This window comes from Neoarius graeffei, chromosome 28, assembly GCF_027579695.1.
Source record: "Neoarius graeffei isolate fNeoGra1 chromosome 28, fNeoGra1.pri, whole genome shotgun sequence".
Classification (NCBI taxonomy): domain Eukaryota; kingdom Metazoa; phylum Chordata; class Actinopteri; order Siluriformes; family Ariidae; genus Neoarius; species Neoarius graeffei.
In genome coordinates, this window is record NC_083596.1 from 16,707,102 (window position 1) to 16,734,626 (window position 27,525).

Sequence of the window (27,525 nt, forward strand, 5' to 3'; positions counted from 1 at the left end):
AGATACGAGGAAACGCAGTGCTGAGCTCTAGCTGACGTCATCATTGGACAACGTCACTGTGACATCCACCTTCCTGATTCGCTGGCGTTGTTCATGCCACGTTGGTCATGTGACGCGACTGCTGAAAAACGGCGCGGACTTCACTTCCTGCTATTGTTTCCGCCTTGTATCACCTTTTTGTTTTTCATTAAAGAGTATAAAAGTATGAATATAATGCTTTGCTTTGTCATTCTTAATGTTGTTCATGGTAAGATGCAAATACTGCCCATTGTGTAGTTATGATTGTCTTTAGGCTTGCCATCCTTCCACTTGCAAGTGGTGAGTGACTTGCGCATGCCCGATATGCACTGGGATCACACACACAGCGGCTCAGTCCCGAATCACTGCTCGTGCGCTTCACTCGCGCGCTCTGTGAGCTGCGCAGGGCCGGAGTGCGCACCCTCTAGAGGGCACTCGCTGTTCAGGGCGGAGTGATTTGGAGCTCAGCCGCTGAGGAGGAAGCACTGAGCCGCACTGACACATTTCAACTTGCGTGCCGTCTAATTAGTCATGTGATTAGCGTATCCGTGTATTGGCGTTGCTGTGTGTACGCGAATCGTGTATTGGCGTTGCTGTGTGCACGCGAATCGTTTTAAAAACGTTAATCTGATGATCCGCTGATACGGTCTAATGTAAACACCACCTTAGTTTTACAGCCATGCGTGATATTGATTGTCACAATATGAGTTATTCTGCAAGAAGATGCACTACTGTAAATGCATAACAAGAACATAATGACAAGAACACATTATATGCTTTGTTTGCAAACAGCTGGCCATTTTATCAGACGCTATTTTACTCTTAACTTTGCGCAATGCTGGGCAGGGTTTTAGATCATTGTTTATGAGATTAGTTATGGAAGTGTTGATCATTTAATAATTATTCAGCGTTTTAAACTGCACTCACCAGCCACTTTGTTGTTGATTCTAATGCCGCTTTTCCACTACCAACGCGGCTGAGTTGGGCTGAGCCGTGCCGTGCTGAGTTGGGCTGAGTCGAGCTGAGCGGGGCTATTGAAGTTGCATTTCGACTACAACCGCGCTGAACCGTGCTGGCTGGAAGTGGGTGGACACATTGGGTGGAGTTAGCGAAAGTGGGTGGACGTCACGTGATGTCGTTAAGCAGCGCAAACAGTGACATCAGTGAGCTTTTAAGCGGTAGTCTCACGACCCGGATAGTAAACAATAAACATGGAGGACATGGAGTCGTTAGTGTTGCTGGTCTTGGTGCTGTGGCTTGTTGTCACCGACAACGCGGACAGATACTGGCAAGAGCATATAGATGAGGCGAGGCGCATAAGGCTTCAGAAATTCTCGTAATTCGTAATTCTTCTTCTTCCGGGTTTGCGGTGTTTACAGATCCCAGCGTGCTCGCGGGGCGTGTGTGGGCATGTGAGGACACTCCTCCTCACCAATCAGTGCACAGGGGAGTGTCTGCTCACGCCCCCAGCCTCACTCGGCTCGGTTTGGCTCGCTTCAGCCCCACTCCAAAACCGTGTGAGTTTTAGGGGCTAAGCAGGGCTGAAGCGAGCCGAGTCGTGCTGTTCTTTGGTAGTCGAAACGCGAGCCGTGTTGGGCTGAAGTGAGCTGAAGCGAGCTGAAGTGAGCTGAAAAAGGGTAGTGGAAAAGGGCCATAAGATCCCTGTTCTTGGCTGCAGGAGTGAGTGGAACCCAATGTGCTGTACTCGAGTTGAGGGGGGATGGAGGGGGGGGGGGGATGCCATCCCCCCTGGAATAAAAAATGGTCAAAATCATCCCCCCTCCCTTCCCTTGAGCAATTTTATCAATAAATGTGGACATTACTTCTATTTAACATTGGACCCTGTAGAACAGGATAAAGCGGCTAGAGATAATGAATGAATGAATGAATGAATGAATGAAAGTTATGACTATTGTTGTGTAACTGTGGTGAACGACTGGTACCCGGAGAGTTACGGTTTCTGGTTTACCTGCTTATCTATCACCGTCAACAAATCAGTTACATACATGAGCTTTGGCAAAAGTGGCATAGAGCCCTATATCCTCATGCCATGTCACTGCCAGTACTGGGTCAAATGCTATTAATGGATTGACCTCAGAGCAAATTGGGCTCAAAGACTGTGTGTGTGTGTGTGTGTGTGTGTGTGTGTGTGTGTGTGTGTGTGTGTTTAAGGCTCATGAGTGTACGTTCCTCAAGCGGCTCATGCAGGCTCAGTGGGTTTTACTGTGATTATCTGACTTAACCCCTTGACTGCACCATTAGTTGCTGGTGTGTGAAATTGACAATTCTGGCACAGACACAACTTCAGTACACGGATACAGACAGGGTGCCTGACTCAAAGTTTGTGTCCGTGCGTGTGTGTGTGTGTATACAGATGTTGCAGAGCCAAGGCCAATTGGTGACAGTGAAGTACGGATTTTCGTTGCTCTCTTCCCATATGATCCTTCAACAATGTCACCCAATCGCGATGCAGCAGAGGAGGAGCTTCCCTTCAGGGAGGGACAGATCATTAAGGTACAGAATGTTCTGGAAAACTCCGGCCTTGTTATATTTTTAGGAGCTGACCCACAGGGTTTTGTTGGATTTTTGCACCCATCTGATACTCCTCTTAATGTGGCTCGCTATTTTTATCACAAGTTAATTTTTCCATAGACGTTCAGCTTGCAGTCAGTGCTATTACAGTGGCACGAATTTTACTTCTACAGAGACTTTAAAGTAGTTTACCAACACATCTAAGGTAAATGTGTTGTTTACCAACGATGATTACACCTTCATACTGTCTGTGCTCGGAAGATCATATGATTAAAACACAAATTCACAAGTTATACCCGAGTTATATCATGTTATAACCAGTATTTGGCAAGTTACTCAGGAAGAATACGGTGGTGCTTGAAAGTCTGTGAATCCTTTAGAATTTTCTATTTTTCTGCATAAATATGACCTAAAACATCATCAGATTTTCACACAAGTCCTAAAAGTAGATAAAGAGAACCCAGTTAAACAAATGAGACAAAAATATTATACTTGCTCATTTATTTATTGAGGACAATGATCCAATGTTAAATATCTGTGAGTGGCAAAAGTATGTGAACCTTTGCTTTCAGTACCTGGTGTGACCCCCTTGTGCAGCAATAACTGCAACTACGTTTCCGGTAACTGTTGATCAGTCCTGCACACCGGCTTGGAGGAATTTTAGCCCGTTCCTCCGTACGGAACAGCTTCAACTCTGGGATGTTGGTGGGTTTCCTCACATGAACTGCTCGCTTCAGGTCCTTCCACAACATTTCGATTGGATTAAGGTCAGGACTTTGACTTGGCCATTCCAAAACATTAACTTTATTCTTCTTTAACTATTCTTTGGTAGAATGACTTGTGTGCTTAGGGTCGTTGTCTTGCTGCATGACCCACCTTCTCTTGAGATTCAGTTCATGGACAGATGTCCTGACATTTTCCTTTAGAATTCGCTGGTATAATTCAGAATTCATTGTTCCGTCAATGATGGCAAGCCGTCCTGGCCCAGATGCAGCGAAACAGGCCCAAACCATGATACTACCACCACCATGTTTCACAGACAGGATAAGGTTCTTATGCTGGAATGCAGTGTTTTCCTTTCTCCAAACATAACACTTCTCATTTAAACCAAAAAGTTCTATTTTGGTCTCATCCGTCCACAAAACATTTTTCCAATAGCCTTCTGGCTTGTCCACATGATCTTTAGCAAACTGCAGACGAGCAGCAATGTTCTTTTTGGAGAGCAGTGGCTTTCTCCTTGCAACCCTGCCATGCACACCATTGTTGTTCAGTGTTCTCCTGATGGTGGACTCATGAAAATTAACATTATCCAATGTGAGAGAGGCCTTCAGTTGCTTAGAAGTTACCCTGAGGTCCTTTGTGGCCTCGCCAACTATTCCACGCCTTGCTCTTGGAGTGATCTTTGTTGGTCGACCACTCCTGGGGAGGGTAACAATGGTCTTGAATTTCCTCCATTTGTACACAATCTGTCTGACTGTGGATTGATGGAGTCCAAACTCTTTAGAGATGGTTTTGTAACCTTTTCCAGCCTGATGAGCATCAACAACGCTTTTTCTGAGGTCCTCAGAAATGTCCTTTGTTCGTGCCATGATACACTTCCACAAACATGTGTTGTGAAGATCAGACTTTGATAGATCCCTGTTCTTTAAATAAAACAGGGTGCCCACTCACACCTGATTGTCATCCCATTGATTGAAAACACCTGACTCTAATTTCATCTTCAAATTAACTGCTAATCCTAGAGGTTCACATACTTTTGCCACTCACAGATATGTAATATTGGATCATTTTCCTTTATAAATAAATGACCAAGTATAATATTTTTGCCTCATTTGTTTAACTGGGTTCTCTTTATCTATGTTTAGGACTTGTGTGAAAATCTGATGATGTTTTAGGTCATATTTATGCAGAAATATAGAAAATTCTAAAGGATTCACAAACCTTCAAGCACCACTGTACCTCATCTCTGAATACACGCAACCTTCCCTGCGTAAACGCTCAGTAGCATACTTTTACTTTTTATATGAAATCTTTTACTGTTTTCGGTCCTCCTTGTAGGTCTACGGTGATAAGGACGCAGATGGGTTTTACCGCGGCGAGTCAGGTGGTCGTCATGGTTACGTGCCCTGTAACATGGTCTCTGAGATTCAGGTGGACGATGAGGAGACCAGAGATCAGCTGCTTCAGCAGGGCTTCCTGTCCACTCAGACTTCTATTGAGAAGATGGGTACGTTTTCATTTTCCTCTCATTTACCTTTTATTTTATTTATTTATTTTTGTGAAACGGTATTGATGCAGTTTGGGAGCAGTGACGGTTTATCAGTAAGCTACAATCTGTCAGATATTTTGCTTGATTGTGTCGTTCGTACAGTGTGTTAGGAAGCTGAACATCCTGTAGAACAGTCATCTAGTACGACAGAAACTAGATCTTTTCTATTCCTCAGAAGAGAGTTTTTATATTGATTTTTAATATGGCTTTCAATACGACCTTAAATTTTATTTTTTTAAAATTATTATTAAATGCTTCCAGGAGCATTCATTTGACGATGCAGTCTGGTCAAACTGCACTTAAAAACTTAAGTGTCCAAAAAAACAAAACAAAGGAAAAAAAGGTCCTGTTAAGTTCCGTATAAACTGCAAATTCACTCCAGGCAACACGGTTTCTATGGAAAGGGGCGGAGTGTGCCAGAATTGGGATGTTTCCAATTTGCATATTCCAATTTGAATTTATTTTATGGTCTTGAAAATAAGACGTGAGCGATTTTTAAACTAATCCGAAGCTATAGTTGAAGATTTTCATTTAGCGTTACTGACTTTACTTTAAAGTGCTGATGACACGTTTTTGACATCTTTGGCGATGTTTTATAACATAAAAAGTAATTCCCGATGATCCATATATTAATTCACGAAGGCACCTATTTTACAAGTTATGATGATAAACGCGGTTATTTGGGCAAATTTGACGGGGCTGCAGCACCCAGGAGACGAAGGAGGAGGAGGAGCTATATGATGTCAGCGAAAGAATCTTCCTCCTAACTTACCAGTTTGTTGTTGATGCGACAGGTGTTCAGTTTATCATTATTAGTATTTTTATTAGACATTATTATACATTATTATATATATAGTTATTATGCCTTCGCGTTGTGTTGCCGGCTTTTGCTCCAAAACCCACAAGGATGGGGTAAGTTTATTCAAGTTTCCCAGAGATCCCGAGCTGCATGCGAAGTGGGTGAAGCAAGTCAGGCGCACTCGTGACAAGTGTGAGCCCTCACCAACATCCGTCCTGTGCTCTGAACACTTCGATTTGGATTGTTTTGACACCCTTCCCAGTTTAAAAGAATCTCTTGGGTGTTCAGTTCAGCACAAACGTGTGCTGCTACCATCAGCAGTGCCTACACAGTGTTGCCAGATTGGGAGGTTTCCCGCCCAGTTGGGCGGTTTCAAGTGCATTTTGAACATATTTTGGGCTGGAAAATGTCAGCAGTATCTGTTGCCAGATACTGCTGAAGTTTTCCAGCCCAAAATATGTTCAAAACCCACCAAAATGCACTTGAAACCGCCCAACTGGGCGGGAAACCTCCCAATCTGGCAACACTGCCAGTATTCCGGAGGGGGTCTACTAGTAGCTATGCCGGATCCAAAGACAGTCCTCCTGTCAGAACATGTGTTGTGAAACGACATAAGATAAAGGTACGTAGAGCTATAGATTCTACATGATAATCATAAATGTAATCATAAAGTCGGCGTGATATCAGTCATGTATTTGCTTGTGAAAGCTTGTGGCTTTCATGTAACTGCCGCCTAGCAACGAGAGGCAAAGGGTAAAGAGGATAGACTATCATAGATTCTATTCGGAAGAGATCAACACAATTCTAGACTCCCAGAAGAGGAAGAGCTAGCACTAGAGAGTTCACCGGCGTTTTCATGCGCCATTTCCATTGAGTAGAACCAGAGTAGAACAGCCAGTGAACCGCAGCATGTTCTCCCGCTGACGTCACAGCATGGCCGCGAGCCACGGACCCAGTTTTCTTGCGCTGTGCAATTAAAAGTTGGATATTCGCGTAACAACAGCTTCTTTTCACGTAATTATAACAGAAATCTAACATGTTTGCCATGTTGTATAGTTTATTTAAGAAATTGCATAGAGTCATGTTCGTGTCATCAGCCCTTTAAAAATGGACACGGTTAAGGCATCCAGATTTCAGTAACAGAGAAAGCCAGCGAGCTGCGTCCTCAAAGACAACACCCCAGGAAGTGTCTGATGGTTAAGGTCGATTGATGCACCTTGTCATGGCTTTGTTATTATGTGCCGCTGTGTGTGCTTTTCTTTCTGACATATTCATGATCACATTTGTGCTTCTTCTCATTCACAATAGTGGAAAGAAGTGCCAAAAAAAAAAACACTTCAGTGTTTTTGTTGTTGTTGTTGTTGTTGATGTTGCTTCTCTGTCATCATGGTAGCGTTTCAGCCGTGACCCGGAAAAGGAGCCATGCTAAATCTGCAGCTGATAAGGTCCTATTTCCCAGAATGCTCTCCAGCAGCAATGAGTTAACACTTTCCAGCTCCCAGTAGCCTCTCTGGCTGACTCCGCTCCTGATGCAGCTCTGTTTGGTCAACATCATCATGCAACTTGTTGTTGTTGTTGTTGTTGTTGTTTTTCCTGCTTTATATCAGGCTTCATTCTCGTTTTCTGTCTGCTTGTTGTCCGGTTTCATTTTCAAACCGCATTCTCCTGTTTGACCTCCATCAAGGCACGCGCTCACTCGCTCAGCTTCCGCACCGTCCGGCTCCACCACCCAAACCTAGACGCTCCAAGAAAGGTGTGTCTCCGCGTCTCTTCACTGTCCCCCTCTCCGTCTTCTTCCAACCATATCACTTGATTTTTCTTTTCTTTTTTTTTCCCCCTTTGCCCTTAAATCATCTCCTTTTACAGTATATCGAAGCAGAATTCTACGTCTAACCAAAAGGAACTTTTTCTGATGTAGTTTAGTAATTATGTTTTCACAAAAGCGTCTGCGTGTGTGAACGTTTATTGAATAATGACACACTGCATGCAGTCTTAAGGAAGAAATAAAACACGACAAGGTGTACAGTTAGGTGTGATGCAATCCGATGCAAAGCAGAATCACTCTTACCAGAAACCTAGAAGTTGATGATTGTCAAATAAAAATGTCTCACGGAGTGTTTTATTCCTCTTATACCACAGCAATTGTATTATGTATGAATGACATGTCATACTTTTTATCCATTTGTAGTGAAATTTAATGTTGTGAAACATTTGTGAAACAAGTTAGTTCCTGTTATTAATTGTGTCACAGCAGCTATAAACAGTTGTTTCTTCACCAGCCTCTATTTCTTTTCTCTCTCTTGAAGATAATAAGGCAAAAAAAAGGCTTGTCATGTTACTGAGAAACCATAAAGTCGTCCTTCCTGAAGAATTCCCCATATTGGAAAACCTAAAGTTACAACTTTACCTCTGACTGTTACGGTATAACCTTCTGACACTAGAGATTCCTTCCAAATGCTAAACAAACACTATATCCTACCAGAGAACATCACCAACAGTCAGAATTTTGTGATCTATTTTTTATTGATGTGGCCCATCGACCATAGACGTCCTTACGCATTAGTTGTTACTATAGAAAAATCGCATTAATATAAACTAAGACCTTGCCTTGTAGCTCAAACTATTATCAATCCTGCAAGGGTATTAGTCAAGACTTTCTGACCAATCAGAATTGAGAATTTAGCAGCGCTGTGGTATAATAATGTTTCTTCTATCCACGTTCACTGGATATGAGCCATTTTGCACTCTGATTGGCTACTCAACTACTAGGCTATCAGCTCATATACCATGAGGAGAAAAAAACAAAATGGTGGAGCGTGTTGCTGAACCAACCGAGGACGAAATAAAAACTCTACTCGAAAACAAAACCCCCAAAAATACAAAAAAAGCAACAAAATATGGAATGAAAGTATTTGATGGTAAGAACGTATCTTTTTTTTATTTTTCAAGAATTATTATTATTATTATTATTATTATTATTATTATTATTGCATTTTTCAGAAATTGCTTAGTCATTTCTCCGCTTTGTTTTGTCGGACGTTTTGTATAAAGTTTTTATTTGTCGAATTTGCTAAAAATAAAAATGCTCTGTTTCTCAAAATCCAGTGAATGTGGATAGAATAAAACAATTATTCCACTCAATCTTGTTGTACACGGCTTATAGCCGACTTGGCGCTACACGCCTCGTCAGCTATCGGCTCATGTACGACCCGATTTCGTGGAATAACTGTTAAATAGATTATTAGGTCAATTTCTGTCAGGTCAGATAAAACCGATGAAGAATTATTAGCATCCTTCATTAAAATGATTGTGTGAAATCAACTTTATACATGATTCAAGTGGTTCATTTAAACAGTCAAAGAAAGTACTTGTGTTTTCATTAATACGTTTCATTTCATTAATAAAATAATTCTCATAAGAACCTTTTTTACAAAAAAAATACGGGGCATAATTGAGAATGAATATTTTAAATAAATCAAATCAAATTGTGGGCGGCACGATGGTGTAGTGGTTAGCGCTGTCGCCTCACAGCAAGAAGGTCCGGGTTCGAGCCCCGTGGCCGGCGAGGGCCTTTCTGTGCGGAGTTTGCATGTTGTCCGCGTGGGGGTGCTCCGGTTTCCCCCACAGTCCAAAGACATGCAGGTTAGGTTAACTGGTGACTCTAAATTGACTGTAGGTGTGAATGGTTGTCTGTGTCTATGTGTCAGCCCTGTGATGACCTGGCGACTTGTCCAGGGTGTACCCCGCCTTTCGCCCGTAGTCAGCTGGGATAGGCTCCAGCTTGCCTGCGACCCTGTAGAACAGGATAAAGCAGCTAGAGATAATGAGATGAGATGAGAAATCAAATTGTATGCTTACAATTGTTCTCGTTTTCCAGACAACTGCTTTTGAACATTTCTTATTTGGGGCTATCATCAGGCTAGTAGTATGAGGTTTGTCGTCCATGCGTCATTCATCAGCTTGATTCAAAATCCATGATTGCACTAAAAGTTCTGCCAATTTTGGGTGCCAGTAATTTTGAAACTAGTATTTTTGCAGAGTATCTGCACTGGAAAATGTTTATGTTCATTTTGTCTTATTTTCATGAAGGGTGCCAATAATTTTGAATATTCTAAGCAAGGAGAAGGTTGGAGAATTATATTTCATACGCTGTTTTTACATTTCATAGCCATGATCAATTACAGAATCCCTCATCTCTCTGTTCCAGTGCTGCATGTATCATTGTGTGTGTGTGTGTGTGTGTGTGTGTGTGTGTGCGCACGCGCGCTCTCCTTGTGCCTTACTAATCATTTTTTAACCATTTCAGTTCCGTTTAAGGTGGATTTGTTCACCCTTTGTCCTAACCCACTGTTTACTTGAGTTCAGATCATGAAGGCTTCAGTAGATGAACTCTAACCTTCCAATTCTTCCTCTTCTTCAGTTGAATCTGCAGCAGTTTTGGAGGATGGTTCCACCAATGAGTCCTCCAACCAAGGTGTGCAGTCACTTTCGCAATCTGTTTCTGGTTTTTCTTTTTTTTTTTATTATCTCAGCAGTATGGAAGACCTTTTGAAGTGCTTATGAAACCAGCTGACTGCATGATCTTCATGTGTCTGGTCTTCTTTCTGCTTCAGCATTACTGACTTATGCTTTGCTTGGTGCACAGATGCACTGAGGGCAGAGGAATTGACATGCTAAGCATTTCATTTTTATCATCTTTCAGTTCTGAATTTAGAATTTTAAAACAACAATTCTCAGTTCCACTTCTGAGGACAGTGTGATACAATGGCGTATTAGTGCTATTATAGGTTAAAAAAAAAATGGCGCTGAGGGCCACCAGATGAGGGTTTGGGTCGCTTTGGTGTGCTATAATCACCCAAGAGAATTCAGGGAAGCTAGTTGATGGCTTCCTGGATCGCCGACCCTCAACTATGAAGCCGGCGACAGACAAACAGATGGGGCTGAGGGACGGGTAATACTCTCAGAATAAACCTCAGAATTTCCAAAACTAAAGTCATACACTTATGAGAAAAACTCTGAGATTGTCTGAGATTATAAAGTTATACATTTTCAAGAAAAACCTTAGAAATTCTGAGATTAAACACTCATAAGTCATGGAAAAATAGTGGATGGGGGTTTTTTTAGCTTTTTTTTTTGGTCAATGAACACCAGATGCTTTACTTCACAAGGTTGGATGAACATCACACCAAATACTGCGGCTAAGCCAAGAGTTATAGGACATCTAGGCAGTCTTTCCTCCTCAATCTCAGAATATAAGAGAATAAAGCGCTAAGAGATTTTCAACTACATTTCCCAGAATTCACTGCAGCCAGAAAGTGTGTGATTGCTGTCTCAGAAAGTTTCTGAGTTTCTTTTTTTGTAAATTTGTGACTTTAATCACATTATTTTCTCACAAATTTAGGACTATAATCTCAGAGAATATCCAAGAGTTGGGTTTTTTTCTGTGAATTTATAACTTTAATGTTGGAAATTCAGCGTTTTGGGGGTTTTTTTTCCCCTTAATATTACCTCCTTCCTCAGTGCCGTATTCTTTTTTTAAATTATTTACAATGGCCCTAATACACCATCGTACGGTGTGAAACGTTGTTTTGCTGCATTTTTATCATCTCTTCGTGTTTCCAAAAGAGTGCTATCGCATCATAAAATATAAGAGCCAATGAAATCTCAGTATACCAATTCAGCCCGTGTGTCACTGGCTTACCAAAAAGTGGGGTGGGGTCTGGAAGATGAGGGCAGTTCTGATTTGCATATTCGTAGAATCTGGATTTAGATTTACTGTTGATTATAAAATTTAGGCAAGTTTCTATGTCTTTTACAGTTTCCCATGATTTTTAAATTGTATAATAAATTACTCCTTTGTCCTTTAACACCATCGGCTCATGAGAAATTCCATGCGATCACTGAAGCTGGAACTGAGTACTTTTGTTTGCTGTTTTTATAACTTTAACGTTTTATGCCATATGTCTATCTGTCACAGTGGCCATCACTTTCATAAAATATTCTGTGTACTGCATGTATTCATTATTGCAGTTTGTGTTCCATCCTGTAGGCTGTCTGATTGCTACCAATACCTGTTTCTCATGTCTGTTTAGAGCAATAGTATGAAACAGTATGGCATGTTCAGTATATTTATTAATATGTGGTTACATTGCTGCTTTTTGATTGCCAGATAATGCACGACACTCGGCCGTTGCCATGAGAAACCCTGTACATCGCAGGATGGTGGCCATCTTCGATTACGACCCAAGAGAAAGCTCTCCTAATGCTGACATTGAAGTAACCTTACACCATGTTCTCACTCAGTCTTAACTTACAAAGGGCCACATTTATCAATCTTTTAGTTAGTTGTGGGTAAATGTTTCGTAGGTTACACTGAGCTGAAATTCCTGCGTTCATTGATGAATACCAGTCACTCGTAAAGTGTGTAAATGTGTGCTGAAATTTCCAGAAAGGTTAGGGTTACAGAGAGGCAGAAGTGGAAGTTACTTCGAGTCATTTCTACACCAAGTATGTCACACAGAGAAACTGCTATGTTTAAATGTTTTAAGTGTTTCCGTGACTGTAAGCCAGCAGTCTTTCACGCAGGCATGCTCTCGTGCACCACTGTACCGTCACTAATGTCATGTAGCAAAGCACGATGGCACATCATAAGGAAACCTGATGTATTTGAGAAGAAGACCGATAATGGCACACAGCACAGTAGGGAATATACTGCCAGATCAGTCACTTATCTCTCTTTCAAAGATGCCAATAACAAGAATTATTCTATCCACATTCACTGGATATGAGCAACCGCGCGCTCTGATTGGCTACTCCACGACTAGGCTATCAGCTCATATTTTTTTTTTTTATTTAACCCTTGTTTAACCAGGAAAGGTCCCGTTGAGTCACAGTGACTCTTCTTCCAGGGACTCCTGGCCAAGTGGCAGCAAGTTAAACGTTAAAAACACAAAAGACAGAGGACAACACTACCAAAACACTAAAGACTAAATCAAACTACAAAGCACACAAAACAGTGGAATATGTGCTATAACTAAACATGTAACATACTGTACACTAAATACACCAAGTCAAAAGAACACAACTAAAACAAGACAAATCTCATAAACATAACAAAAACAATTGACAGTACAGCCAAGGACACTAAAGACAAAAGACTACAAGAAGACAAGACTCACATAAATTCTAAGATAAAACACAAACTAAACAACAATAAAAGGATTTTAAAAAATGTAGACACATGGGCACCATATTTAAAAGCAATGGCACTGCTCTGTAAGAGCTGATTTTAAAAGATTTTTAAAAGTATTAACAGAAGGAAGTGTCTCTAGGTGTAGTGTGTTCTGAAGTTCGTTCCAAACGTATGGTGCATAGTAGGAAAAAGAGGTCTTGCCCAGTTCAGTTCTTATTGAGGGTGTGATTAATAGTATCTTATTTGTAGACCTTGTACTATAAATACTAGTGTGATAAGAAAGCAGATTTTAGATGTACTGTGGTAATTTACCCATTAAAAAAAAAGTAAAAGTCCTTCCCACACCTTTCAGTACCTGGTATTCCTAGGCAGTCTCCCACTCAAGTACTAACCAGGCCAACTCTGAATGGTGGCGCATCGGGCAGCGCCGATCTCCGTTTCCGTAGCCCTCTCACCTATTACATAGCTAGGGTTACAGTGGGGGGCTAGTCCTCTGGTAACCACGAGAGTTTAACTCCCCATGCACATCTGTATTGCAGCGTGCCTTGCCAGATGGTAACAGGTACCATTTTTATGATGGTCTTTGGTATGACCCGACCGTGAATAGAACTCTCAATCTCCCGATCGAGAGGCGGACACGCTACCACTAGGCCACTAGTCGGTCCAATTTACCCATTAATGCTTTCAAAGTAAAAATCAACAAGTGAAACTTTCTCCTGAGAGATAGAGAGAGAGAGAGAGAGAGGACCATTGAACCATTTCATATAGCAAGCAGTGGTGAGTCCTATTTGCTGTTCCTGTGATAAAACGCAAGGCAGAATGATATAAAACATCCAATTTTTTCAATAGCAATTGTTAGGAATGCATATAAATCATATCACCATAGTCTAATACTGATAAGAAGGTGCTCTCTACCAACCTTTTTCTTGCTTTGTATGGAAAACACTTTCTTTGTCTAAAATAAAATCCTAATTTGGGTCTGAGTTTTTTTTAAGAGACACTCAATATGTATACTAAACGACAGTTTATCATCCAACCATATTCCTAGGTATTTATAGGAGGATACTTTTTCTAACTGTGTTCCATTCGTAGTACAAATAGTGTCATTACAAGGTGTGTGTGAACGTGTGTGAAGACCATAAATTTAGTTTTTTTAGCATTTAGCACCAACTGAAGTCCTACAAGGGAATTTTGTACCTTGTTAAAAGCAGACTGTAAATAGTTCACAGCCTCCTGCACTGATGAAGCAAAAGTGTATAATATTGTGTCGTCTGCATAAAGATGTACTTTTGTGGGACTTAGTCCCGCACCCAAGTCATTTATATAGATAGAAAACAAAATGGGGCCTAGAATTGATCCTTGGGGCACACCCATTTTTACCTCTAAAGAGGATGAGGTGCAGTTATCAACAGTTACACACTGAGTTCTACCACTCAAATAGTATATATACTCATATACTGTGAGTAGAGAAAAATAAAATGATGGCGTGTGTTGCTGAAACAACCGAGGACGAAATAAAAACTCTACTTGAAAACAAAACCCCAGAAATGCCAAAAAAAGCAACAAAATATGGAGTAAAAGTATTGATAGTAAAAAAGGATCTTTTTTTTTTTGCAAGAATTATTATTGTATTTTTCACAAATTGCTACTGTCATTTCGCCAGTTTGTTTGCATGCTAAGCAGAAATTATTTTGTCGGACGTTTTGTATAAAGTTTTTATTTATCGAATTTGGAAAAAATAAAAATGCTCCATTTCTCAAAATCCAGTGAATGTGGATAGAATAAAACAGTTATTCCACTCAATCTGGTCGTACATGGCTTATAGTCGACTCGGATATTAGCTCATGCCTGACTCGATTTCGTGGAATAACTGTTAAATACACGCTCTTAGAAAACGTAGATATGGACAGAAATGGCACAAGGAATAGATCCTTTTTTTCCAGTTATATCAGTGCTGGCTCTAAAGTGTTGCACAGCTTTAAATTAACATGCCATGGTGCACAGAACAGATTTATAAGCCAGCTACACACTGTCAGAAATAGGGGTATAATAGGAGTCCATTTCTGACCCCCAAGGTCCACTCGACACTAATGTACCCAGTAGGGCTCATTATTGGACTTCAAGGTAACTATGTGTACCTTTTTAGGGTCAAAATGGTACATGCATCTTCCCAATCAGTATATAAATGGTACAAATAAGTACCTTAGATGGTACTGCTCCAGTCAGTGCGTTTACATGCACATAGAGAAAATCGAATTTCTGCCGTAGCTCGACTGAAATCGAAGTTCTAAATGCCATGGAAACACCTTAGCTCGGCTGAAATCGAACCGAACTGGATTTCTCGTAATCGAGCTACGCGACCTAGATTATGCGATTGTAGCCGAGCTACTTAGTGCATGTAAAACCTATCGAGCTACGTAGTCGAGCTACTTACTTCAGTACTGCCCCTTCCGGAAGTGACGAGACCACAAGCGGGAAACACAACAGCCTCGGTCGGCATGACAACAGTAGTAGTAGCGAGCAGCAGAAGAGAACACGGAACTGATAACTTTGTGAACATGGAACTGATAACTTTGTTTATACTCTTGAATAGCTCTTCTTCATGACGACAACCGGAAGTGTACCAATACGATTGGGCGTGTAGCACCAACTGTGGCTCGGGTGCACAATGTACCTCACACAATAGCTCGATTTCCTTGTGTGCATGTAGGATTGGATTTCTCTGGGGACCCTTAGCTCGATTACCGACAGTAGCTCGATTTGGATGTGCATGTAAACGCACTGAGTGACAAGCCATTGTAACACTAAAGATACAGTCATGTACTTTGTTTTTTGAGAGAGCATAATATACCAATTTCTAAATATGAGTTCTCTCCTAAATGTGACATGTAGAATTGAAATAAATAACATGTTAAAACAGATCAGCCAAAGTTTACATCGGTGAGCCTCCTCACACTAATTTAATCCTAATTTCATGAATACCCAATTACAAAAAAAATCATTCGTGTCCACTTTGATAAACGAGACCCACTGTGTTATATTAGCACACAGATTCATGTACATGCTCCTTGTCTTGTCTTCTACAGGCTGAGCTGACTTTCAATGCTGGGGACATCATCTACGTGTTTGGAGACATGGATGATGATGGATTCTTTTATGTGAGTAGTCAACTTTACAGTAGAGTGGGTCTGTAATTCATGAAGCCTTTAAGACTGGACTTTTTGTTTCAAACCTTTTCGTGATCTAAAAGGTTACACTGGTGCCCACTTCTCTTTTTCTCTCTCAGTTAAAATAGCCCTGAACTTAAAACCATGCTTTTTGATTGATTAAAATTCTTGGATGACTGATTCACAATGCAGTATATAGGTGGGTGTTTGAGTCAGATTTGTTCCCATACTGGGAAAGTCACATATTTCCATTTACCACAGGATCAGTGGTACTCTGTATCAGTAATATAGATACAGACGTGATTGCTTAATTGCATAAGCTTTGTGCAAGATCATTTTATGCAATTAAGTGATCTATGCAATTAAGAGATCAGGCTACTATGAGGATAGTTTACACTCTAAAAAATAATGGGGCCAGTACCGGTTCTTCAGGGCGATGCCATAGAAGAACCTTTTTCAGGGCTTCAAAGAACCGATCATGCAACAGTTCTTTAAAGAACCATTTAAACCATTTGTTTGAGCAGTGAAGACAGATTTGTGTAAACATAGCCTATGTGCATTGACCAGCAAATGGTAAGAGAATGCCAGGCTCTGAAGAACCATTTCCAATGTGAAGAACCTTTCGCATAATGTAATGGTTCATCACAGAGTTTTGACTCTCCATGGAACCATCCAGAGATTTGAAGAACCACTGCAGCACCTTTATTTTTTAGAGTGTAAGCCCAGTTGTGTGATTTGCATTGTAGTGTAATGTGTTTTGCTTGATACATTTCTGCATGGTATACAATAAATGTTTGTGTAACATTAGAAATTTACTTAAAATAATCAACTATTAACAAACATGATTATTGTTACAATGTTTATTTAACATTATAAATTTACTTAAAATAATCATTAATTGTCTTCTGTTTAACATTGTTCATCATGTCCTTATTGATTATCTTTTCAGTTTCTTGAAAAGCCTCAGTTGAGAGTCCATGGTGATATAACCTCCTTCTAATGATATCCAGGGCTTGAACAACTTTCCAATAACAAACAGTTTCCTTTTATCTGACCCAGTGTAATTGCAGCAAACCAATGCAATAATTCGCTCTTTACTGATTTTATTTCCAGCAGGTTTTTCATGTTCATAAACCATTCCACTACTGGGGAGTGCTCGAAAAAAGACCCCAGTTTCGTCACAGTTATAAATGTCCTCAGCACTATAACGTTGAAAGATTTCAGGCCACACGTTCTTCACCCAGTGGTCAGCTGCCTCTTGGTCATGGCTTTGTTTCTCACCATGTGCCTTTTTGAACTGAATTTTATGCCGTCTACACCATCTCTGGACCCATGACCTAACAATTTCTCCTTCCAGCTGGAGTTCTTTTGCAAGACTCTGCGCTTTACTGAGCAGAAGAGGTCCAGACACAGGCACATTCATGGCTCTGGCTTGAGTGTACCATCGCATAAGAGCCGCATCCAAATTATCACGTGTCGAAACTCTATTCCGTTTTCATGATGTATTGTCGTTCGATTTGAATTTCGCAATAACATCATTTCGTTTTGCTTTTATCCGTGAGACTTGTGACTGAGATATCCCAAATTTTTCAGCCACTTTGCTTTGTGAAATACCCTTGTCCAACTCACTGATAACTTCATATTGTTTGGAAATATCCAAGTCAGTCCTACTACGTTGTTTCGACATCGTTACTACTTAAAACTAAAGTGATTTTCCCATCTTGCTTCGCGCACCTGCTTCCGGGTAAACAATGCGCTGATTCGAATGAAATTAGGTCGTCCACTCAGTATTCACGAAAGTAGGTCATGACGCTACACTGACATCATAATCGGAGATTCCATGGAATCTCGTGTGCTCTGCGCATGTGCAGAAGATGATTGATGGGAAAATACCCTGTATTGTTATGCGATAAACCGATCAGTTGGAAGCTTTTTGCCATGAATTTTTATGCATATAAGCGATATATGCGATTAACCGATATGCAATTAACCGATCAAATTTGTATATGAATAATGGGGAATGGTTTGTGGTTTTCTACTTCTTATGCAAATAAGCGATTTATGCGATTAACCGATATGCAATTAAGTGATATGATCTGTATTTAGTCACTGCCTGAAAGCAGAGCTCCTGATGAGTGTATGAGCAAAATATTCACAAGGGCACAAAATCAACCTGAATAGACGAATAATACAACCCCAATTCCAAAAAAGTTGGGACAAAGTACAAATTGTAAATAAAAACGGAATGCAATGATGTGGAAGTTTCAAAATTCCATATTTTATTCAGAATAGAACATAGATGACATATCAAATGTTTAAACTGAGAAAATGTATCATTTAAAGAGAAAAATTAGGTGATTTTTAAATTTCATGACAACAACACATCTCAAAAAAGTTGGGACAAGGCCATGTTTACCACTGTGAGACATCCCCTTTTCTCTTTACAACAGTCTGTAAACGTCTGGGGACTGAGGAGACAAGTTGCTCAAGTTTAGGGATAGGAATGTTAACCCATTCTTGTCTAATGTAGGATTCTAGTTGCTCAACTGTCTTAGGTCTTTTTTGTCGTATCTTCCGTTTTATGATGCGCCAAATGTTTTCTATGGGTGAAAGATCTGGACTGCAGGCTGGCCAGTTCAGTACCCGGACCCTTCTTCTACGCAGCCATGATGCTGTAATTGATGCAGTATGTGGTTTGGCATTGTCATGTTGGAAAATGAAGAGACGTCCCTGAAAGAGACGTCGTCTGGATGGGAGCATATGTTGCTCTAGAACCTGGATATACATTTCAGCACTGATGGTGTCTTTCCAGATGTGTAAGCTGCCCATGCCACACGCACTAATGCAACCCCATACCATCAGAGATGCAGGCTTCTGAACTGAGCACTGATAACAACTCGGGTCGTCATTCTCCTCTTTAGTCCGAATGACACGGCATCCCTGATTTCCATAAAGAACTTCAAATTTTGATTCATCTGACCACAGAACAGTTTTCCACTTTGCCACAGTCCATTTTAAATGAGCCTTGGCCCAGAGAAGACGTCTGCGCTTCTGGATCATGTTTAGATACGGCTTCTTCTTTGAACTATAGAGTTTTAGCTGGCAACGACGGATGGCACGGTGAATTGTGTTCACAGATAATGTTCTCTGGAAATATTCCTGAGCCCATTTTGTGATTTCCAATACAGAAGCATGCCCGTATGTGATGCAGTGCCGTCTAAGGGCCCGAAGATCACGGGCACCCAGTATGGTTCTCCGGCCTTGACCCTTACGCACAGAGATTCTTCCAGATTCTCTGAATCTTTTGATGATATTATGCACTGTAGATGATGATATGTTCAAACTCTTTGCAATTTTACACTGTCGAACTCCAGCCTTTTATTGCCCCTGTCCCAACTTTTTTGAGATGTGTTGCTGTCATGAAATTTCAAATGAGCCAATATTTGGCATGAAATTTCAAAATGTCTCACTTTCAACATTTGATATGTTGTCTATGGTCTATTGTGAATACAATATCAGTTTTTGAGATTTGTAAATTATTGCATTCCGTTTTAATTTACAATTTGTACTTTGTCCCAACTTTTTTGGAATCGGGGTTGTATTATAGCATATGAACCATTGAGGGCGGCACGGTGGTGTAGTGGTTAGCGCTGTTGCCTCACAGCAAGAAGGTCCGGGTTTGAGCCTTGTGGCCGGCGAGGGCCTTTCTGTGTGGAGTTTGCATGTTCTCCCCGTGTCCGCGTGGGTTTCCTCCGGGTGCTCCGGTTTCCCCCACAGTCCAAAGACATGCAGGTTAGGTTAACTGGTGACTCTAAATTGACCGTAGGTGTGAATGTGAGTGTGAATGGTTGTCTGTGTCTATGTGTCAGCCCTGCGATGACCTGGCGACTTGTCCAGGGTGTACCCCGCCTTTCGCCCGTAGTCAGCTGGGATAGGCTCCAGCTTGCCTGCGACCCTGTAGAACAGGATAAAGCGGCTAGAGATAATGAGATGATGAAATTAAAAATAAGCACTGGATAAAAACCCATCTCTCTTATATAAATAAAGATGCAAATTTCATTGTCTGGTGGTCAAGTGTTTATGAGATACGTTGCCTTGCACTTATGATCGGGTTCCTTGTGGTGGTACACATTTGTCATTCGTCGTTCGGACGTACGGACATCGTATGGTCAAAGCCATCAAAAATCAGGTCAATGCATTGCCATATTCTCTGAAGTATGGGGTTCTGCTTCGCTATAGATGATTAACCCTGATTTAGGGAGAGTTTCATATGAGCTTGGTTAGTCATGACACTAAACAAGTTCCACGGCTTTGTATTGATGATCATGGGGAAGGCATGGCCTAATGGCTATTGAAGCAGCTTTGAGACTAAAAGGTTGCTGGTTCAATTCCCTGGACCAACAGGAATGGCTGAAGTGCCCTTGACCAAGGCAACTAATCCCAAACTTCTCCCCAGGCTGCTCTGAGTATGTTATACATCACTCTGGATAAGCGTGTCTCCTAAATCCCTGTAATGTAATTTTTGAGTTCAGAGGATGACATGGTACCGCATAATAGTTAGCCGTAAAATAAATAAAAAATTGGATTTTATCCTTAATCTAGTCATGACCCACCAGACAGCTCTCCCCATTACATGACAGCTATCAAACAGAGAAGGCGAAGGCTATCACATGCTTCCTTCAAGCCATGTGATGCTGGCTGGCTACATCTTTTGGAACTGCTGCTCAGGCAACATCAAGGGCAGTGTAACACACTCAGAGGAAAGTATTATCCTCCCCACCTTCCGTATGCATGACTTCACAGACGCCCATGTTTGCTTAGTGTCACTTGTAATTGATAGGGGAGAGAAAGTATGCCATCCCTGTCTCCCTGAGAGTATGGCCAATTTTGCTCTCTTGGGCCCCCGGCCATGGATGGCTGTTGCATTGTTGGGATTCGAACTCACAATCTCAGGATAATAAGGCGAATGAGGTTCTTAGTGTTCTGCCTTTGGGCAGGTCTTCCTACAGGTTTGACAGCCTCCAACCTTCTCTATCCTCCTCCGTTCTTTTTAATTCTCCATACGGTCTTCCTCCTCTCAAGTTGCCCATTGGTGTAAGTCTTCTTCTTCTTCCTCTTCCCCTTTTCCCTTATCGTTTCCCTTCTATTACTGTCCAATATAAACAATCCCCTCTCAATACATATCCTAACCACTTCTTTCTCCTATCTTTTAGCGTTTTCAGCAGTTCAATTCAATTCAATTCAATTCAATGCCTTTATTGTCATTATACGTCAAGTACAACAAAATTATGCTTCTACTCCAACTCGGTACTCAATACCATCAATAAATAGTAAAATAATAAAATAAATAGAACAATAAAACAATGAAAAACAACAACATCTATACAAATGCAATCAAGAATAAAAGTACAACGTGAAGAGTTCATAAGTGAAAGGGTGGCTTAGGCAGTTGTCATTTCTGTTTGTTTAGGTATGTTATGGCATATGGGAAAAAACTGTTTATGAATCTAGTGGTTCTGGATTTGATGGACCTATAACGCCTGCCAGAGGGCAACAGTTCAAACAGATGGTGACCTGGGTGAGAATTGTCCTTGATGATAGTTCGTGCTCTGGAGAGAATACGGGAGTGTGCGATGTCTGACAGAGAGGGAAGGGGGCAGCTGATGATTTTCTCTGCTGTCTTTATGATTCTCTCCAGAGCTTTCTTATCGACAGCATAGTACCCCGCGAACCACGCAGAGATGCAGTATGTCAGGATGCTTTCTACTGTCGACCTGTAGAAAGACACCAACAGCTTCTGACACAGATTGTTTTTCCTGAGTACTCTCAGGAAGTGAAGACCTTGTTGAGCTTTCTTTACTGTTGCCTGTGTTTAGTGACCATGTTGTGTTGTCTGTGATGTGGATGCCCAGAAGTTTGAATGAGTTCACTGTTTCCACACACACGTTATTAATGAGGAGAGGCTGATGGTTTATGTTGTGTTTCCTGAAGTCTATTATCAATTCTTTTGTCTTTGTGGCATTGAGGATGAGGTTGTTTGCAGAGCACCACTCGGACAGGCACAGGACTTCTTGCCTGTAGGCGGACTCATCGCTGCCTGTAATGAGTCCAACCACAGTAGTGTCATCTGCAAATTTAAAGACAGAAATGGAGGGAGATGAAGATGTACAGTCATATGTGTATAGTGAATAGAGGAGGGGACTCAGCACACAGCCCTGAGGTGAGCCGGTGCTGAGTGCAATTGAAGATGAGATGTGAGGGCCGACTCTGACGAACTGGGGATGGTTAGTCAGGGAGTCTTTGATCCAGCTACAGATGGATGGAGGGAGGCCAAGGATCAGCAATTTATGAATCAGGATGTCTGGGATGATGGTGTTAAAAGCGGAAGAGTAATCCACAAAAAGCATCCTGACGTAACTGTTCTTGTGTTCCAAGTGTTCCAAGGCAGTGTGGATAATAATGGAAATGGCATCATCTGTGGACCGGTTAGTTCTGTAAGCAAACTGATATGGGTCCAGGGATGAAGGGAAGCAGGTTTTAATGTATTTTAGCACCAGTCTTTCAAAACACTTCATTATGAGAGGGGTAAGGGCCACCGGTCTGTAGTCTGCTAAACTGTTTGCAGATGATTTCTTCGGAACAGGGATGATTATTGCTGACTTTAGAGAAGGGGAGACGGTAGCCTGGGAGAGAGATAGATTGAAGATGTTGGTGAAGACAGGAGCGAGTTCATTGCAGCATGCTTTGAGTACCTTCCCCGGTACCCTGTCAGGGCCAGCAGCCTTCTTGGAGTTCACCATTTTAAAGACCTGCCTCACCTCATGCTGTTCAACGGTGAAGGCAGGTGTTGTGGTGTCCAGGGGTGTTGTGGAGAAGGAGCTTCTGGTCTCAAAGCGGGCAAAGAAGTTATTTAGCTCCTCTGCCAGCAGGGCTCCATCTGCTGCTGTAGCTGCTGTATGGCTGCCTCTGTAGTTAGTGAGATGTTGTAGCCCCTGCCATACTCTCCTCGAATTGTTATCCGCGACCAGATCTTCAATCTTATCTTTATATGCAAGCTTGGCCGTTCTAATCCCCCTCCTCAAATTAGCCCTAGCAATGGTGTAAAGTGCTCTGTCCCCTGATCTGAAGGCTCTGTCCCGTGCTGTGAGGAATTGATGGACTTGCGATGTCATCCATGGTTTTTGATTTGGAAATACCCGGATTCGTTTATTTACAGTTACATTGTCAATGCATGTGTTAATATTAGTGCTGTCAAGCGATTAAAATATTTAATCGCGATTAATGTCGCGACTGTCATAGTTAACTCGCGATTAATCGCAATTTAATCGCACATTTTTTTCACATGCAAAACCATTGTAATTCTCTTATCAGCATAAAAAAGTGAATGGGCTTGCTTTGTACAGTACCAATGTTTTTTTTATTGCAAAGCATAACACGTCTTGACACAGCCACTGCAAAGTGAAACCTAAGCCGAGCACCGGGGCTAGCAAAAGAACCATGAGTGAAGTGATCTAGTGCTTGAGTTAGTCTACAACTCTAATCAGAGAGACAGGTTACACAGTGACGGTAGGCTTGACATGCTTGATTATAATATAAAGTACACTATTATATTAACTAAGTTGTTCGTTGATAAATATTGCATTGAATCTGATCTTTACTGTTTCAGCTAACTTAACACATTTTGTACTTTTACACTTTCTGCCTGTTGATGCGTCGCGCTGTCCAATCAGAGGCGGCCAAATTTGCATATTACAGGAAGGATTTCTGGGATAGCATTGAGTTTACAGTTCAGAGGGATCTGGCTTCTTTAGACGCTGTCTTCTTAAAACTGAATAAATATTTAAAAAGAGCCAAATGAGCCAGTCTTTTGAACGGCTCTTTTCAAAGAACGGATCACAAAGATGCGGATCCCATCAAAGAGCCATAAATCCCATCTCTACTAGCGCGCCCTGCCCGCGCTGGTTCTTTGGGGGGGGGCAGAGGACTCTGGCGGGGCGGGGCATTACAGTCTAGCTGCTATCGTTTTTCTAAGCAAAGTCTCTGTTCCAAGTTCCTGGCAGTTTCAAAAGCTTATGAAAAACCTACATCATGTCACAGAGCGTTAATCTCGCGATAAAAAAAATTATCGCCGTTAAAATTGAGTCAAGTTAACGCGTTAATAACGCGACATTTTTGACAGCACTAGTTAATATAGAAAAGGACAGTTTCTGTGTACTCCTGAAGATCCAAATTTTCAAACAAGGACCATTCAGTATTTGAGAAACAGTCTTGGAGTTGTGCGAGTGCATTGTCGGGCCATGTTGTAATGGTTTTAATGCAGGGTTTAGCTGTCCTCCTAAGAGAGGTGTAAGCAGGGAGGAGGAGCAGAGAGAGATGATCTGAGAGGCCCAAATGGGGGAGAACCACTGTTCTATAGGCATGCTTTAAGTTGCAATAAACATGGTCAAGAATATTGCTTCCCCTGGGAGCACAATTCACATATTGAGTGAATTTAGGGAGTACTGACTTTAAGCTTGCCTGATTAAAGTCCCCTGCAATCGCATGGACCCCCTCAGGGTGCTGTTTCTGCTGCTTGCTGATGAGCTAGTGAAGATGGGCAAGTCCAGCGCTAGCATTAGCATCAGGGGCAATGTAAACAGCAGTCAGAATAACAACACTTATCTCTCTCGGCAAGTAAAAGGGCCTGCACAACACTGACAGAGAATCCAGATCCCGGGAGCAGTGACAGTCAATAATACGGCTCTGTGTACACCAGTTATTATTCACATACACACTTAGCCCCCTTCCTCTGCTCTTACCGGTGTCGCTGGATCTGTCCTGTCTGTGTAGCATCCTGTCGGCTAGCTCAATGGCAGTGTCCGGGATGGAAGAGTTGAGCCATGTCTCTGTAAAGATCATGGCATTTATATTCCGTAAGGTGTTATTAGTGGCTAGAAGAAGCTCCAGTTCACCGATTTTGTGGGTGATAGACCTGGCGTTTGAGAGAAAGAGGCTGGGAATCGATGGTTTATGCGGGTCTTTCCATAACCTAGCACGGATGCCCGCCCTGCAGCCCCGCCTCTACTTCCTCTCTCTCCGGCGTCTGCGTCGCTTTTCCGGGATGGTAATCCACGGGGAGCCCGGAGCTCTAGCGATAATGGTAGGGATACTGTGAGTCCGCTGGAATGACATCGTTATTGCCCTACTATGGGCAACTCCGAAGTCTATCAATTCCTGCCGACTATAGTGCTGCGTTGACCGATATAGGTCGATCAGTAACAACAGCCAAAAACACACAAACAAGTACCAACTAGGAGAGCGAAGAGCCGCTGCACTCATGCACGCCGCCATTAACCTGCATGACCACATACAACATATACAGTTAGGTCCATAAATATTTGGACATAAACAACATTTTTCTAATTTTGGTTCTGTACATTACCACAATGAATTTTGAACAAAACAATTCAGATGCAGTTGAAGTTCAGACTTTCAGCTTTAATTCAGTGGGTTGAACAAAATGATTGCATAAAAATGTGAGGAACTAAAGCATTTTTTAAACACAATCCCTTCATTTCAGGGGCTCAAAAGTAATTGGACAAATTAAATAATTGTAAATAAAATGTTCATTTCTAATACTTGGTTGAAAACCCTTTGTTGGCAATGACTGCCTGAAGTCTTGAACTCATGGACATCACCAGACGCTGTGTTTCCTCCTTTTTAATGCTCTGCCAGACCTTTACTGCACCGGTTTTCAGTTGCTGTTTGTTTGTGGGCTTTTCTGTCTGAAGTTTAGTCTTTAACAAGTCAAATGCATGCTCAATTGGGTTGAGATCAGGTGACTGACTTGGCCATTCAAGAATATTCCACTTCTTTGCTTTAATAAACTCCTGGGTTGCTTTGGCTTTATGTTTTGGGTCATTGTCCATCTGTATTATGAAATGCCGACCAATCAGTTTGGCTGGATTTGAGCACACAGTATGTCTCTGAATACCTCAGAATTCATCCGGCTGCTTCTGTCTTGTGTCACATCATCAATAAACACTAGTGACCCAGTGCCACTGGCAGTCATGCATGCCCAAGCCATCACACTGCCTCCGCCGTGTTTTACAGATGATGTGGTATGCTTTGGATCATGAGCTGTACCACGCCTTCGCCATACTTTTTTCTTGCCATCATTCTGGTAGAGGTTGATCTTGGTTTCATCTGTCCAAAGAATGTTCTTCCAGAACTGTGCTGGCTTTTTTAGATGTTTTTTAGCAAAGTCCAATCTAGCCTTTTTATTCTTGAGGCTTATGAGTGGCTTGCACTGTGCAGTGAACCCTCTGTATTTACTTTCATGCAGTCTTCTCTTTATGGTAGATTTGGATATTGATACGCCTACCCCCTGGAGAGTGTTGTTCACTTGGTTGGCTGTTGTGAAGGGGTTTCTCTTCACCATGGAAATTATTCTGCGATCATCCACCACTGTTGTCTTCTGTGGGTGTCCAGGTCTTTTTGCATTGATGAGTTCACCAGTGCTTTTTTTCTTTCTCAGGCTGTACCAAACTGTAGATTTTGCCACTCTTAATATTGTAGCAATTTCTCGGATGTTTTTTTTCTGTTTTCGCAGCTTAAGGATGGCTTGTTTCACCTGCATGGAGAGCTCCTTTGACCGCATGTTTTATTCACAGCAAAACCTTCCAAATGCAAGCACCACACCTCAAATCAACTCCAGGCCTTTTATCTGCTTAATTGAGAATGACATAACAAAGGAATTGCCCACACCTGCCCATGAAATAGCCTTTGAGTCAATTGTCCAATTACTTTTGGTCCCTTTAAAAACAGGTTGGCACATGTTAAGGAGCTGAAACTCCTAAACCCTTCATCCAATTTTAATGTGGATACCCTCAAATGAAAGCTGAAAGTCTGGACTTTATGTCCATGTCCATTATCTCATCTCATCTCATTATCTGTAGCCGCTTTATCCTTCTACAGGGTCGCAGGCAAGCTGGAGCCTATCCCAGCCGACTACGGGCGAAAGGCAGGGCACACCCTGGACAAGTCGCCAGGTCATCACAGGGCTGACACATAGACACAGACAACCATTCACACTCACATTCACACCTACGGTCAATTTAGAGTCACCAGTTAACCTAACCTGCATGTCTTTGGACTGTGGGGGAAACCGGAGCACCCGGAGGAAACCCACGCGGACATGTGGAGAACATGCAAACTCCGCACAGAAAGGCCCTCGCCGGCCACGGGGCTCGAACCCGGACCTTCTTGCTGTGAGGCGACAGCGCCAACCACTACACCACCGTGCCGCCCCATGTCCATTATGTAACTATAATTTGAATATGTTTCAGTAAACAGGTAAAAAAAAACAAAATTTGTGTCAGTGTCCAAATATATATGGACCTAACTGTACAGTTCTCTTTCAAGTCCAATTTCTTGTAGTATGCTCTCGTTTTTTTTCTTCTTTTCATCTCCCATGTGATCCTTAACGTTCTCCTCCATAGCCACATTTCCAATGCATCTAGCATATCTTCTTCTTTCTTCCTTAGTGTCCATGTCTGTGATCCGTATA

General features: G+C 41.7%; 1 protein-coding gene across 4 annotated transcripts in view; it reads left to right on the top strand.

Annotated features, from left to right (window-relative positions):
* The window catches only part of LOC132875713 (RIMS-binding protein 2-like), a 282,162-nt gene that overhangs the window by 247,258 nt on the left and 7,379 nt on the right, over positions 1-27,525 (top strand). For all 4 annotated transcript variants that reach the window (XM_060912692.1, XM_060912693.1, XM_060912690.1 and 1 more), the window contains 6 exons: positions 2,393-2,532; positions 4,609-4,777; positions 7,303-7,371; positions 10,039-10,092; positions 11,788-11,894; positions 15,897-15,968. In XM_060912692.1, coding sequence (XP_060768675.1) covers positions 2,393-2,532; positions 4,609-4,777; positions 7,303-7,371; positions 10,039-10,092; positions 11,788-11,894; positions 15,897-15,968 — 611 coding nt within the window. The remainder of the gene's footprint in view (positions 1-2,392; positions 2,533-4,608; positions 4,778-7,302; positions 7,372-10,038; positions 10,093-11,787; positions 11,895-15,896; positions 15,969-27,525) is intronic.